Below are 16,497 nucleotides of genomic sequence, written 5' to 3'. Positions count from 1 at the left end.
ATAATGTTACTTATACATTTCTCCTTCTGTATATGATACGTATGGTGTAACTAGATCTGGCTCCTGTCATTCTCACCAGTAATAATGTTACTTATACATTTTCCCTTCTGTATATGGAACATATGGTGTAACTAGATCTGACTCCTGTCATTCTCACCAGTAATAATGTTACTTATACATTTCTCCTTCTGTATTTGAAACGTATGGTGTAACTAGATCTGACTCCTGTCATTCTCACCAGTAATAATGTTACTAATACATTTCCCCTTCTGTATATGTAACGTATGGTGTAACTAGATCTGACTCCTGTCATTCTTACCAGTAATAATGTTACTTATACATTTCCCCTTCTGTATATGTAACGTATGGTGTAACTAGATCTGACTCCTGTCATTCTCACCAGTAATAATGTTACTTATACATTTCCCCTTCTGTATATGGAACGTATGGTGTAACTATATCTGACTCCTGTCATTCTCACCGGTAATAATGTTACTTATACATTTCCCCTTCTGTATATGTAACGTATGGTGTCACTAGATCTGACTCCTGTCATTCTCACCGGTAATAATGTTACTTATTCATTTCCCCTTCTGTATATGTAACGTATGGTGTAACTAGATCTGACTCCTGTCATTCTCACCAGTAATAGTGTTACTTATACATTTCCCCTTCTGTATATGGAACGTATGGTGTAACTAGATCTGACTCCTGTCATTCTCACCAGTAATAATGTTACTTATACATTTCCCCTTCTGTATATGGAACGTATGGTGTAACTAGATCTGACTCCTGTCATTCTCACCAGTAATAATGTTACTTATACATTTCCCCTTCTGTATATGGAACGTATGGTGTAACTATATCTGACTCCTGTCATTCTCACCAGTAATGATACTTATACATTTCCCCTTCTGTATATGGAACGTATGGTGTAATTAGATCTGACTCCTGTCATTCTCACCAGTAATAATGTTACTTATACATTTCCCCTTCTGTATATGTAACATATGGTGTAACTAGATCTGACTCCTGTCATTCTCACTGGTAATAATGTTACTTATACAATTCCCCTTCTGTATATGTAACTTATGGTGTAACTAGATCTGACTCCTGTCATTCTCACGGTAATAATGTTACTTATACATTTCCCCTTCTGTAAATGGAACGTATGGCGTTACTAGATCTGACTCCTGTCATTCTCACCAGTAATAATGTTACTTATACATTTCCCCTTCTGTATATGTAACGTATGGTGTAACTAGATCTGACTCATTTCATTCTCACCAGTAATAATGTTACTTATACATTTCCCCTTCTGTATATGTAACGTATGGTGTAACTAGATCTGACTCCTTTCATTCTCACCAGTAATAATGTTACTTATACATTTCCCCTTCTGTATATGTAACGTATGGTGTAACTAGATCTGACTCCTGTCATTCTCACCAGTAATAGTGTTACTTATACATTTCCCCTTCTGTATATGGAACGTATGGTGTAACTAGATCTGACTCCTGTCATTCTCACCAGTAATAATGTTACTTATACATTTCCCCTTCTGTATATGGAACGTATGGTGTAACTAGATCTGACTCCTGTCATTCTCACCAGTAATAATGTTACTTATACATTTCCCCTTCTGTATATGGAACGTATGGTGTAACTATATCTGACTCCTGTCATTCTCACCAGTAATGATACTTATACATTTCCCCTTCTGTATATGGAACGTATGGTGTAATTAGATCTGACTCCTGTCATTCTCACCAGTAATAATGTTACTTATACATTTCCCCTTCTGTATATGTAACATATGGTGTAACTAGATCTGACTCCTGTCATTCTCACTGGTAATAATGTTACTTATACAATTCCCCTTCTGTATATGTAACTTATGGTGTAACTAGATCTGACTCCTGTCATTCTCACGGTAATAATGTTACTTATACATTTCCCCTTCTGTAAATGGAACGTATGGCGTTACTAGATCTGACTCCTGTCATTCTCACCAGTAATAATGTTACTTATACATTTCCCCTTCTGTATATGTAACGTATGGTGTAACTAGATCTGACTCATTTCATTCTCACCAGTAATAATGTTACTTATACATTTCCCCTTCTGTATATGTAACGTATGGTGTAACTAGATCTGACTCCTTTCATTCTCACCAGTAATAATGTTACTTATACATTTCCCCTTCTGTATATGTAACGTATGGTGTAACTAGATCTGACTCCTGTCATTCTCACCGGTAATAATATTACTTAAACATTTCCCCATCTGTATATGTAACATATGGTGTAACTAGATCTGACTCCTTTCATTCTCACCAGTAATAATGTTACTTATACATTTCCCCTTCTGTATATGTAACGTATGGTCTAACTAGATCTGACTCCTGTCATTCTCACCGGTAATAATATTACTTAAACATTTCCCCATCTGTATATGTAACATATGGTGTAACTAGATCTGACTCCTTTCATTCTCACCAGTAATAATGTTACTTATACATTTCCCCTTCTGTATATGTAACGTATGGTCTAACTAGATCTGACTCCTGTCATTCTCACCGGTTATAATATTACTTAAACATTTCCCCATCTGTATATGTAACATATGGTGTAACTAGATCTGACTCCTTTCATTCTCACCAGTAATAATGTTACTTATACATTTCCCCTTCTGTATATGTAACGTATGGTGTAACTATATCTGACTCCTGTCATTCTCACCGGTAATAATGTTACTTATACGTTTCCCCTTCTGTATATGTAACGTATGGTGTAACTATATCTGACTCCTGTCATTCTCACCAGTAATAATGTTACTTATACATTTCTCCTTCTGTATATGTAACGTATGGTGTAACTAGATCTGACTCCTGTCATTCTCACCAGTAATAATGTTACTTATACATTTCCCCTTCTGTATATGTACGGTATGGTGTAACTAGATCTGACTCCTGTCATTCTCACCGGTAATAATGTTACTTATACATTTCCCCTTCTGTATATGTAACGTATGGTGTAACTAGGTCTGACTCCTGTCAATCTCATCGGTAATAATGTTACTTATACATTTCCCCTTCTGTATATGTAACATATGGTGTAACTAGATCTGACTCCTGTCATTCTTACCAGTAATAATGTTACTTATACATTTCCCCTTCTGTATATGTAACGTATGGTGTAACTAGATCTGACTCCTGTCACTCTCACCAGTAATAATGTTACTTATACATTTCCCCTTCTATATATGTAATGTATGGTGTAACTAGATCTGACTTCTGTCATTCTCACCAGTAATAATGTTACTTATACATTTCCCCTTCTATATATGTAACGTATGGTGAACTAGATCTGACTCCTGTCATTCTCACCAGTAATAATGTTACTTATACATTTCCCCTTCTGTATATGTACGGTATGGTGTAACTAGATCTGACTCCTGTCATTCTCACCGGTAATAATGTTACTTATACATTTCCCCTTCTGTATATGTAACGTATGGTGTAACTAGGTCTGACTCCTGTCAATCTCACCGGTAATAATGTTACTTATACATTTCCCCTTCTGTATATGTAACGTATGGTGTAACTAGGTCTGACTCCTGTCAATCTCACCGGTAATAATGTTACTTATACATTTCCCCTTCTGTATATGTAACATATGGTGTAACTAGATCTGACTCCTGTCATTCTTACCAGTAATAATGTTACTTATACATTTCCCCTTCTGTATATGTAACGTATGGTGTAACTAGATCTGACTCCTGTCATTCTCACCAGTAATAATGTTACTTATACATTTCCCCTTCTGTATATGTAACATATGGTGTAACTAGATCTGACTCCTGTCATTCTCACCAGTAATAATGTTACTTATACATTTCCCCTTCTGTATATGTAACGTATGGTGTAACTAGATCTGACTCCTGTCATTCTCACCGGTAATAATGTTACTTATACATTTCCCCTTCTGTATATGTAACGTATGGTGTAACTAGGTCTGACTCCTGTCAATCTCACCGGTAATAATGTTACTTATACATTTCCCCTTCTGTATATGTAACGTATGGTGTAACTAGATCTGACTCCTGTCACTCTCACCAGTAATAATGTTACTTATACATTTCCCCTTCTGTATATGTAACGTATGGTGTAACTAGATCTGACTCCTGTCACTCTCACCAGTAATAATGTTACTTATACAGCACTTTCCTCCCAATAGGGCTCACAGAACTTTGCATTCACATTTACACAGAGCACAAGATACACAATAAGTAGAACAGAATAAAGACCTCAGCATGTGGGATATATTATTTAGGAAGTGAAGGAACATTAATGAAACGTGTCACAGTCATCAGTCTGTTTGTAGTCTCCAGAGTGGAGGTCTCTTGGACTGTGCGAGGCAGCAGGTTCCATGGTCAGGGCTACAATGCTAATAGATCATCCACAAATGAATTACTGGAGATTCTTGGTGCTGCTGGTAACAGTCCTTCATCTGCAGGTGGAAGTAAGAAAGTAGGGCCATAAGGAGGCAGAAGCTTCTTCTGGTACCACGGACCCTGGTCATGTAGGGCTGGGAAAGTCAGTAAGATTATGAAATAGTCACCATCTTACAGGCAGCCGGTGAAGGGAGCAGAGAATGGGTGTTATGTGGCAGGAACGGGCTGGTTAGGTAACAGCCTGGCTGCTGCATTCTGTACAAGCTACAAGCAGTTTAATTATTTTGCTGGGAGACCCAGGTAGAGGACATTGCAGTAGTCTATGCGTGATGATACAAGTGCATGTATGACTTCAGGTAGAGCTTTTGAGAGAATCAGGTGCTTGCTTTTGGATATGGTCAACTGATGAAAGAATGAGGATTTGAATGTGGCCCATACCTGATGTTTGTGTCAGACACAATCCAAGACAACTCCAAGACTCCGCACATGATCAGCATTTTGTAACTCTGAACCCAAATGCATAAGTTCAGTTTCTTGCCCTTTGTTGGTGACCTTCTACCATAAGGACCTCTGTTTCTCCAGGACTGAGTCACAGACAACTGGCATCACCCACACCTGGAGCTCAGCTCGACAGCCACTTAGGATTAGTATTGAGTTTCCGAGAACACAGAGCAAAAGACAGGTCATCAGCATAGCAGTGGCAGACCAGGGCATGACGTCTGATTGCTTCACCCAGTGGCAGCAGGTATATTGCAAAAAGCATAGGAGAAAGGACAGGACCTTGAGGAACATTGCATGGCAATGGTGATGAGATTAAAAAGGTTCCTCACCTGTGTGATGTCTATTGTGTGCAACAGAGCTGATTATGACACTCAGAACATGGAAATGCTGTTTCACCTGTGAGTTCTCTGATGTCTAACCAGATTTGATAGTTGTGAAAAACATTTCCCACACTCAGAACATGAAAATGGTTTCTCTCCTGTGTGACTTCTCTGATGTATAACAAGCTCTGGTTTACTTCCAAAACATTTCCCACACTCAGAACATGAAAATGGTTTCTCACCTGTGTGACTTCTCAGATGTACAACAAGATGTGATGTATGTGCAAAACATTTCCCACATTCAGAACATGGAAATGGTTTCTCACCTGTGTGACTTCTCCGATGTATAACAAGATCTGATTTATGTGCATAACATTTCGCACACTCAGAACATGCAAATGGTTTCTCACCTGAGTGACTTCTCCGATGTCTAACAAGTTCTGATTTATGTGCAAAACATTTTGCACACTCAGAACATGGAAATGGTTTCTCACCTGTGTGACATCTCTGATGTTTAACAAGATTTGATTTCAGTGTAAAACATTTCCCACACTCAGAACATGGAAATGGCCTCTCACCTGCCTTAGCTGGCTGATGGGTAATAAGCTTTGTGTTATGTGTAAAACATTTGGCATCTATAGAACAGGGAAACTCTGTATCTACTGTCAGATCTGTAAAAGATGCACCAATACCAGAGTGATCAGGAGAACATTCCCCAGGATCAGAGGGACCAGCTGATAGAGCTGGATGTATAATTGGAGCAATGGGGTTAGTTCCTTGAGAATCCTGTCTACTGTCATTATCTTTTATGTCACAATCCGGGGATAACATTAGATGTCCTTCTGAGATATTCCTGCTTGTGTGTCCATCTGCTGGAAGTAAAATACATTATGCACATATGAATTTTCATGAAACAAATTAAATATTGTATAATTTATGTTCAAAAATGGCAAATTACTATAAATGAGTAGAGAAGACCCAGGATGTTACATGTTACATTATATAATTCTGTAACTGACATTAACCAGTACTATAGTTCTGGCATTGCTTTTATGTTTAATTAAAAATAATAGGAAGCTTGGACTGGAGTATAATATACACTCAGAGTGTGGGGAGGAGACTGGTCAGATCTCTGGGCTGGAAACACACAGTGACATGATGTGAGGAGGAGAGGAGGAGTATAATAAGGGGGGATCTCACCTGATGTATGAGATACACCAGAGAGTGTGGGGAGGAGACTGGTCAGATCTCTGGGCTGGTAACACACAGTGACATGATGTGAGGGGGGAGCAGGAGTGTAATAGGGGCTGATGGCTCCTTATGTATGAGATACACCAGAGAGTGTGGGGAGGAGACTGGTCAGATCTCGGGGCTGGTAACACACAGTGACATGATATGAGGGGGGAGCAGGAGTATAATAGGGGCTGATGGCTCCTGATGTATGAGATACACCAGAGAGTATGGGGAGGGGACTGGTCAGATCTCTGGGCTGGTAACACACAGTGACATGATGTGAGGGGGGAGCAGGAGTGTAATAGGGGCTGATGGCTCCTGATGTATGAGATACACCAGAGAGTGTGGGGAGGAGACTGGTCAGATCTCTGGGCTGGTAACACACAGTGACATGATATGAGGGGTGAGCAGGAGTTTAATAGGGGCTGATGTCTCCTGATGTATGAGATACACTAGAGAGTGTGGGGAGGAGACTGGTCAGATCTCTGGGCTGGTAACACACAGTGACATGATGTGAGGGGGAGAGCAGGAGTATAATAAGGGCGTATGGCTCCTGATGTATGAGATACACCAGAGAGTGTGGGGAGGAGACTGGTCAGATCTCAGGGCTGGTAACACACAGTGACATGATGTGAGGGGAAGAGCAGGAGTATAATAGGGGCTGATGGCTCCAGATGTATGAGATACGCCAGAGAGTGTGGGGAGGAGACTGGTCAGATCTCAGGGCTGGTAACACACAGTGACATGATGTGAGGGGGAGAGCAGGAGTATAATAGGGGCTGATGGTACCTGACTCCCCCACTGGGAAAATACATATTCCTCATTAGTTTGTACTGACAGAGGAGGGTGTAGGATAAGAGATTGCTGTAGTGACTGATAAAGGAGAATATGTGACTCTTTTCTGTAATAAGTGTTTATTACTCACCTGTGCTGATATCTGTAGGAATCTCCTCCTCCTTACACTGCTGATCACCCCTCACATACGTCTCTTCTTCTCCCTCTATATCTTCTGCCTTTATATCAGTCACATACATCTCTTCTTCTCCCTCTATATCTTCTGCCTTTATATCAGTTACATACATCTCTTCTTCTCCCCCTATATCTTCTGCCTTTATATCAGTCACATACGTCTCTTCTTCTCCCTCTATATCTTCTGCCTTTATATCAGTCACATACGTCTCTTCTTCTACCTCTATATCTTCTGCCTTCATATCAGTCACATACGTCTCTTCTTCTCCCTCTGTATCTTCTGCCTTTATATCAGTCACATACGTCTCTTCTTCTCCCTCTATATCTTCTGCCTTTATATCAGTCACATACGTCTCTTCTTCTTCCTCTATATCTTCTGTCTTAATGTCAGCGAGACATTCATCCTAAATAGCCCACAAAACAATATACATTAATAATAGTGTATTAATAGTATAATAGTGTATAAGACACACACAGCTCCTCTACAGATTATATAGTGATGGTCACTTTGGTATATTGGGGAGACCCTAAATCCCACCTACCTGATCCTCCTGTGGGATCCTGTGATTCTCCTCTGTACAGTCCTGGGAATACAGAGGACGGGGACATCTCTCTGGGGTATCTCTGTTACTGGACCCATCTGTAGGAGACACACAGTGACTGAGTACAGTGTATATATGTGATTATCAGATGATGTATGTATATAGGGGTCCCCATACCTGCTCTCCCCTGTAAAATACATGACAGTCTCCTCTTACCCAGTGATGTGTGGGGCCGGTGATTCTCCATCATCACGTCCTTGTACAGACCCCTCTGTTCTTCTATATACTTCCCCTCCTGCATGGAGACATAGACAGTGACATTCTGACACCTTATAGGAACCTGACACACACAGTGATACAGTCATCACCCAGACACATCCCCTGGTGTTACTGTATAATGTCCCCTTCCCAGCAGTCACCTCTCCAGTCATCACCCAGACACGTCCCCTGATGTTACTGTATAATGTCCCATTCCCAGCAGTCACCTCTCCAGTCATCACCCAGACACATCCCCTGGTGTTACTGTATAATGCCCCATTCCCAGCAGTCACCTCTCCAGTCATCACCCAGACATATCCCCCGGTGTTACTGTATAATGTCCCATTCCCAGCAGTCACCTATCCAGTCATCACCCAGACACGTCCCCTGGTGTTACTGTATAATGTCCCATTCCCAGCAGTCACCTCTCCAGTCATCACCCAGACACGTCCCCTGGTGTTACTGTATAATGTCCCATTCCCAGCAGTCACCTCTCCAGTCATCACCCAGACACATCCCCTGGTGTTACTGTATAATGCCCCATTCCCAGCAGTCACCTCTCCAGTCATCACCAAGACACATCCCCTGGTGTTACTGTATAATGCCCCATTCCCAGCAGTCACCTCTCCAGTCATCACCCAGACATATCCCCCGGTGTTACTGTATAATGTCCCATTCCCAGCAGTCACCTATCCAGTCATCACCCAGACACGTCCCCTGGTGTTACTGTATAATGTCCCATTCCCAGCAGTCACCTCTCCAGTCATCACCCAGACACGTCCCCTGGTGTTACTGTATAATGTCCCATTCCAAGCAGTCACCTCTCCAGTCATCACCCAGACACATTCCCTGGTGTTACTGTATAATGTCCCATTCCCAGCAGTCACCTCTCCAGTCATCTCCCAGACACGTCCCCTGGTGTTACTGTATAATGCCCCATTCCCAGCAGTCACCTCTCCAGTCATCACCCAGACACGCCCCCTGGTGTTACTGTATAATGTCCCATTCCCAGCAGTCACCTCTCCAGTCATCACCCAGACACATCCCCTGGTGTTACTGTATAATGCCCCATTCCCAGCAGTCACCTCTCCAGTCATCACCCAGACACGTCCCCTGGTGTTACTGTATAATTTCCCATTTTCATCAGTGACCTCTCCAGTCATCATCCAGACATGTCCCCTGGTGTTACTGTTTAATGTATTATTCCCAGCAGTCACCTCTACAGTCATCACCCAGACACGTCCAATGGTGTTATTGTAGAATACCCCATTCCCAGCAGTCACCTCTCCAGTCATCACCCAGACACATCCCCTGGTGTTACTGTATAATGCCCCATTCCCAGCAGTCACCTCTCCAGTCATCACCCAGACATATCCCACGTGTTACTGTATAATGTCCCATTCCCAGCAGTCACCTATCCAGTCATCACCCAGACACGTCCCCTGGTGTTACTGTATAATGTCCCATTCCCAGCAGTCACCTCTCCAGTCATCACCCAGACACGTCCCCTGGTGTTACTGTATAATGGGGGTCATTCCGAGTTGTTCGCTCGCAAGCTGCTTTTAGCAGCTTTGCTCACGCTAAGCCGCCGCCTACTGGGAGTGAATCTTAGCTTATCAAAATTGCGAACGAAAGATTAGCAGAATTGCGAATAGACACTTCTTAGCATATATATAGCAATACCATATGGTATTCAAGCAGCTGGACGATCCCTGATCAGTCAGTCACCATGCCTGAAGCTTTTCGGACAAATGTCCTTCCTGTTTGCGCCAATGTCCTGTTTGCTGCATTTGTGATATATTGTTTTATTTATGTTCTGATATAGACCGGTGAAGGGTCTTTTTATCACAAGGGTCGCACTGCAGGTGTAGCGCGATCATTAATCCATTTTTTATGAATGGAGACCTGACGTGTCCGGAGGACCAACCGTACCATGGCTTGAATAGCCTGGGCCTTATAGAGGAGAAGGAATTCCATCTGTGATAGGGTGTCCAATATCATTCGGAGAAACTGAAGTCTCTGAGACTTCTGGAGATCTAGGCTCACCCCTTGTTGAATAAGCAGACCTTGTTATACTGTGAAGATACGATGGCAATGTTTACACGTTAACCCAGTGGTTCCCCAACTTTTTTGAATCACGGCGCCCTAGAGTATCAGAATTTTTTCTCACGCCACCCCTAGGCCCAAGGTTTCTTATTAAGAACCAGCAAGCCTGCCGTGGAATTAACCTGCTGGATAGTGAGCCTGATCCAGCGTGCAATTGACTGCTTTGAAGCAGGACACACAATTTTATTGGGATCATAGAGAATGAACAGCAAGTCTGATTTCCTGTGATGAGCTGTTCTCTTAACATACACCTTCAAAGCCCTTACAACATCCAAAGACTCTGAAGTAATAGAGGTGTCCGTAACAACCGGGACCATAATAGGTTGGTTGATGTGAAACGCCAACACCACCTTAGGAAGAAATTCCTGACGAGGCCTGAGTTCAGCTCTGTCCTCATGGAAAATCAGGTAGGGGCTCTTGTAAGACAACGCCCCCAACTCCGACACACGTCTAGCCAAAGCCAATGTCAACAGTGTGGTGGTCTTCCACGTAAGGTACTTTACGTCTCTACCTACTGTAACGGTGCAAACCAGTCTGATTGGAGGAACTGCAGCACCAAGTTGAGATCCCAAGGTGCCGTGGGAGGCACAAAGTGAGGTTGGATGTGCAGAACACCTTTCAAGAACATCTTGACCTCAGGGAGAGAAGCCAATTGTTTCTGAAAGAAAATAGACAAGGCCGAAATCTGGACTTTTATGGAGCCTAGACGTAGGGCCACATCCACTCCCAACTGCAGAAAAAGCAGGAAACGTCCGAGATGAAATTCCACCGCAGAATATGGTCTGCTCTCATGCCAAGAGACATATTTCCTCCAGATACGATGGCAATGTTTACACGTTAACCCAGTGGTTCCCCAACTTTTTTGAATCACGGTGCCCTAGAGTATCAGAATTTTTTTTCACACCACCCCTAGGCCCAAGGTTTCTTATTAAGAACTTAAGAAAAATAGAATACGTTAAGTAAATTGTGCTTATATGTCATCCTTAGGTTAAATTATGTGGTGAAGGACAAGATTTGCTCCTTTTTATCCACATATTTTATGATTTGAAAGCCACCAGCACTGCTTTTGCCTATTACATTGACCAAAAATAATTTGAATTGGTCCTGGATCACCAACCCAGGGCACCACTGCAAGTGTCCCGAGGCACCCCAGGGTGCCTAGGCACACAGTTTGGGAACCACTCCGTTAACCCCTTTATAGCTTGGATCATAGTTGGAATGACCTTGTCAGGAATCCCTCTCCTGGCTAGAATCAGCCATTCAACTTCCATGCCGTTAAACGTAGCCGTGGCTAGTCTTGATAGACGAACGGGCCCTGTTGTAGAAGATCCTTGCAAAGAGGTAGAGGCCACGGATCTTTGAGGAGCATCTCGAGAAGATCCACATACCAGTCCCTTCACAGCCAGTCTGTAGCAATGAGGATTGCTTGAACCTTTACCCTTTTTATTCTTTTTAGAATTCTTGGGATCAGAGGAAGTGGAGGAAACACGTACACCAGCTGGTAGTCCCACGGAGTTGTCAGAGCGTCTACCGCCACTGCTTGTGGATCTCTCGACCTGGAACAATACCGCTTGAGTTTCTTGTTGAGTCGAGATATCGGTGGATATCCCCACCGACGTGTCAACCACTGAAACACCTCCGGGTGAAGGCCCCATTCCCCCGGGTGCAGATCCAATCTGCTGAGGAAGTCTGTTTCCCAGTTGTCTACTCCCAGGATGAAGACCGCCGACAACGCCATTGCGTGTTTTTCTGCCCAGAGTAGAATTACTGACACCTCTGACATTGTGGCTCTGCTTTTCGTTCTGCTCTGTTGGTTTATGTACGTCACTGCCATCACATTGTCGGACTGGACCTGAATAGCCTGATTCTGAAGAAGAAATGCAGCTTCCTGAAGGGCGTTGTATATAGCCCTGAGTTCCAGGATGTTTATTGGAAGGATGACTTCCTGACTTGATCACCTTCCCTGAAACTGTACCCCCCAGGGTGATTGCGCCCCAACCACTGAGGCTTGCGTTTGTGGTTAGCAGAATCCAATTCTGAATCCCGAACCTGCGGCCCTCGACAAGGTGAGCAGTCTGTAGCCACCACAGGAGGGAGATCCTGGCTTTTGGGGACAGACGAATCCTTTGGTGCATGTGAAGATGTGATCCAAACCATTTGTCCAACAGATCCAGCTGGAAGGGTCTCACATGAAACCTCCCATACTGAATTGCTTCGTAAGAAGCCACCATTTTCCCCAGAAGGCGTATGCAGAGATGCACTGAGATTCAAGTCAGCTTCAAGACAGCCCGAACCATCGACTGGATTACAATCGCCTTGTCCAAGGGAAGGAATACTTTCTGAGATTCTGTGTCCAGTATCATTCCCAGGAACTGAAGCCTCTGCGGTGGTTCTAGGTGAGATTTTGGAAAATTCAGAATCCACCCACCTTACATTTACTTTTAACACTTATATCACATTGTGTTTGATTTAGATTTATGTAGCTTTTTTTCACATATCTTTTACACTTATAACTCTGCTCAGCTAAACTTCACATTCTAACACTCTGACACCTTACTGCTGTCCTCTTCTTTTCTTTTACATTCAGCAGCCTCTTTCATTTGCTTAACACTGATCTTTCACTCCTATCCTTTTTCTGTGTGATGCCCTGGGGTGGTCTGGGGGTGCTGTGCGTCCCGGAGGGGAACCCCTGTAGTGTTAGGGACCTGTCCGATGATGTCACCGTGAAGCAGGTGGGCAGGCTCATATACTGGCCAATATATGCCAAGAACCTCAAATATTATATTATGGTTATAATAATTTTAATGGTGTATGGTGCACCTGCACCCTTTGTTCCTATGTTGTAGTATTGCAGTACTTAGTCCCAGCAAGGTAGCACATCCCATTATAATAAGCTAGGGTGTGCAAATTTAGCTAGTCAGCCCCGCGTGTCAGGCCCGACCCCACTGCACAAGTACAAAAGCATCGCACAGCGGCAATGCTTTTGTACTGTAGGAGTAGCTCCCAGCCAGCGCAGTTCCTGCACGCTGGCCGGGAGCTACTCGTCGCTGCACAGGTTGCAGCGGCTGCGTGTGACGTCAGGCAGCAGCCACTGCCTGTCCCCGGCATGCCTGCGTTGCACGGATCGCGCCCCCTAAACGGCGGCTAAGTGCCGCCGGCCCGCCCAGTGACCGCCTCTGCCTGTCAATCGCTGGTCAGTTCAGGCCTGATCGCTGCTGTGCGAACACACACAGCACCGATCAGGTCTGAATTAGCCCCCGAGATAACTTAGTAGAAATGGAAGAAATCATTCCCCTAATGGAGTCCAGCCATGCTGGTTCAGCCCCACTAGCCTGGGAAGGGATACTACACTGAGTGCACACTAGTGAACCCCCTAGGGAAGAGGAACACTGTGCTTTACATGAAACACATTCTTTGCCTGATATACTGTACAACACACACACACACACACACACACGCACACACACACACACACACACACACACACACACACACACAGGAAAAGGTTAAATGCACAATTAACCCTCAAAGAGCCCTTCCAGGGAGAGACAGAGATTATGGAACCAGCACATGGCGCCCTTAATGCTGATGTCAAGCTTAGCCGGGATGCAGACTAGGTCCCTAGATTAGGGACTTCGTACACTAATAAACACTCCCACCCCCCCTGCTATGACCTCCTGGTACCACTGAAGTAATCTGGAGTCTCTCCGGAGGAGCTGCGCTTCCCTGTCAGTCAGCGTCTGTATAGCTGCAGTAGGGAAAATGGCGCCTGTGAGCTGCTGGATCCGCTCATGGTGAAGCCCCGCCCCTTCAATGGTGCGCAGTCTTCCCGCTCTTCTTTATACTGGCTGTATGTGCTATGTGCATAAAATGGATACCAGCCCCTTTTATGGCTTTGTTGCCAGTCTAGATACTGTGTCCACTGCTCAGCGTCTGTGTACACAGTCGGGAGACGCAGTTCGCCCCTGTTAGAAGCCGTGCGTCTCCGTGCCCTCATGCCGCCATAATGGCCGGCGAACCGCTAACCAGGACGCAGGCTTAGTACTCACCACTCTTCATTCTTCTGGCTCTGTTAGGGGTGGCGGCATGCTGCGGGAATGTACGCTCGTCGTGGTGGGGATTGCGAATAGATCCCTCAGGAGCTAGCGTCCTGTCAGCGGCGAACGGGACCATTAACCCTGAGAGAGGTTGGCCCATTCCCCCCCCCTAAGTCCCACTAAGCAGGCAGGCTGGTACCAACCAGTCTTGCCTGAAAATAACAAATTCAGAAACTAAATGTAGAAAACTCTTCAGGAGCTTCCACAGATGTGACCGGCTCCTTTGGGCACATTTTCTAAACTGAGTCTGGTAGGAGGGGCCAGCGCACACTATAAATTTCTTAAAGTGCCCAAGTCTCCTAGTGGACCCGTCTATGCCCCATGGTCCTAAATGGATTCCCAGTATCCCCTAGGACATAAGAGAAAGACTGCTGATTTTTTTATATATAAGGCTTTCATTAAGGAAGGTAGTTCTTGGGATCGGAAGTACAATCGGCTTTGATAACTGGGAAACTGAAGGATCCACTGTTGGTGGATTTCCCCATAGGCCCTCATTCTGAGTTGTTCGCTCGCAAGCTGCTTTTAGCAGCATTGCACACGCTAAGCCGCCGCCCTCTGGGAGTGTATCTTAGCTTAGCAGAATTGCGAACGAAAGATTAGCAGAATTGCGAATAGACATTTCTTAGCAGTTTCTGAGTAGCTCCAGACTTACTCAGCCATTGCGATCAGTTCAGTCAGTTTCGTTCCTGGTTTGACGTCACAAACACACCCAGCATTCGCCCAGACACTCCCCCGTTTCTTCAGACACTCCCGCGTTTTTCCCAGCTTCCGCAAATGTGCCTTTCTCTAGAGGCGGCATATCACCACGATTTTAGTACTGCAGGGAGTAACCGTTCTTTTGTTACTGTCTGAGGTGGTTGAGAGGAACCCTGTTCATGACTGAAACCCAAAACTCTTTGCCGCATTCTGCTCCCAGATAGGTTCAGGGATGTGTAATGTGTGCGACTGAAGGATTTCCCTATCCCTCCTGGCAGCTGCCAATTCTGAGGATAGGTCAGCCACAACCCCTGTTAAAGCCGACACCCAAGTCTCCTGAGTTGTGATGGCTGACTGTGAAGCAGACTGCTGCCGACACTGCTCAGTCTGAGGATATATCTGCAGTGGCTGACTGTGGAGCAGACTGCTGCCGACACTGCTCAGTCTGATGATATATCTGCAGTGGCTGGCTGTGAAGCAGACTACTGCCGACACTGCTCAGTCTGATGATATATCTGCAGTGGCTGGCTGTGGAGCAGACTGCTGCCAACACTGCTCAGTCTGATGATATATCTGCAGTGGCTGGCTGTGAAGCAGATTACTGCCGACACTGCTCAGTCTGATGATATATCTGCAGTGGCTGGCTGTGGAGCAGACTGCTGCCGACACTGCTCAGTCTGCTGATATATCTGCAGTGGTCTGAGTACATTTGGAATCACACCCTTTGCATGTGAACAGCTTTTTCCCATCCTTCTCACACAGAATGGAATTAGACTGTAGGGCAGACACAGACATCAGAACAGTGTTACGCCGCATTGTCGCTCTGTCTGGGCGCCTTACTGGGAACGGAGCTCCGGGAAAAGTGCTCTGTGCAGAGTGGGTGCTGCACTGCCACCAGTCCGTGCTCCCCGCTAAACGGGCACCCAGACCTACTTACCACAGCCTCTTCAGCTGCTGCTGCTGCTGGGTGGCGGCGGGCTGCGGGGAGCTCCAGTGCAGTCCTGAAATGGCTGGCTGTGAGTAGATCCCTGGACCAGGGTGTCCCAGCAGATGGGGACCCGGGCGCCGACCACTGAAGGTGGGACCAGGTCCCCCCCAGCTGTTCCCTCGCAGTGTGACCGGCTCTGAGGGTTAAACATTTTTAAACTGGCATGAAGGGGATGGGCCATAGAGGGGAGGAGCCAGCACACACACACACAGACTAAAGAAAATATTGTGCACAGGCTCCATGGACCCCATCTATACCCCACTGTAAACTGCACCCCAGTGTCCCCTATGGGTGTAAGAGAAATATGGACTAGAGTGACCATTAAGTCTCCT

At 44.8% G+C, this 16,497-nt stretch overlaps 1 protein-coding gene across 1 annotated transcript in view; it reads right to left on the bottom strand.

The window, feature by feature from the left end:
- Positions 1-4,309: 4,309 nt before the first annotated feature.
- The window catches only part of LOC134983785 (oocyte zinc finger protein XlCOF7.1-like), a 49,085-nt gene continuing 36,897 nt past the window's right edge, over positions 4,310-16,497 (bottom strand). Inside the window, exons 2-5 of the mRNA XM_063949421.1 lie at positions 8,237-8,315; positions 8,021-8,118; positions 7,435-7,882; positions 4,310-6,145 (exon numbers count right to left, since the gene is read on the bottom strand). Coding sequence (XP_063805491.1) covers positions 5,349-6,145; positions 7,435-7,882; positions 8,021-8,118; positions 8,237-8,270 — 1,377 coding nt within the window. The 5' untranslated portion in view covers positions 8,271-8,315 and the 3' untranslated portion in view covers positions 4,310-5,348. The remainder of the gene's footprint in view (positions 6,146-7,434; positions 7,883-8,020; positions 8,119-8,236; positions 8,316-16,497) is intronic.

Source organism: Pseudophryne corroboree (genome assembly GCF_028390025.1).
Source record: "Pseudophryne corroboree isolate aPseCor3 chromosome 3 unlocalized genomic scaffold, aPseCor3.hap2 SUPER_3_unloc_24, whole genome shotgun sequence".
Taxonomy (NCBI): Eukaryota; Metazoa; Chordata; class Amphibia; order Anura; family Myobatrachidae; genus Pseudophryne; species Pseudophryne corroboree.
This window is presented reverse-complemented; position numbering and strand designations above follow the sequence as displayed.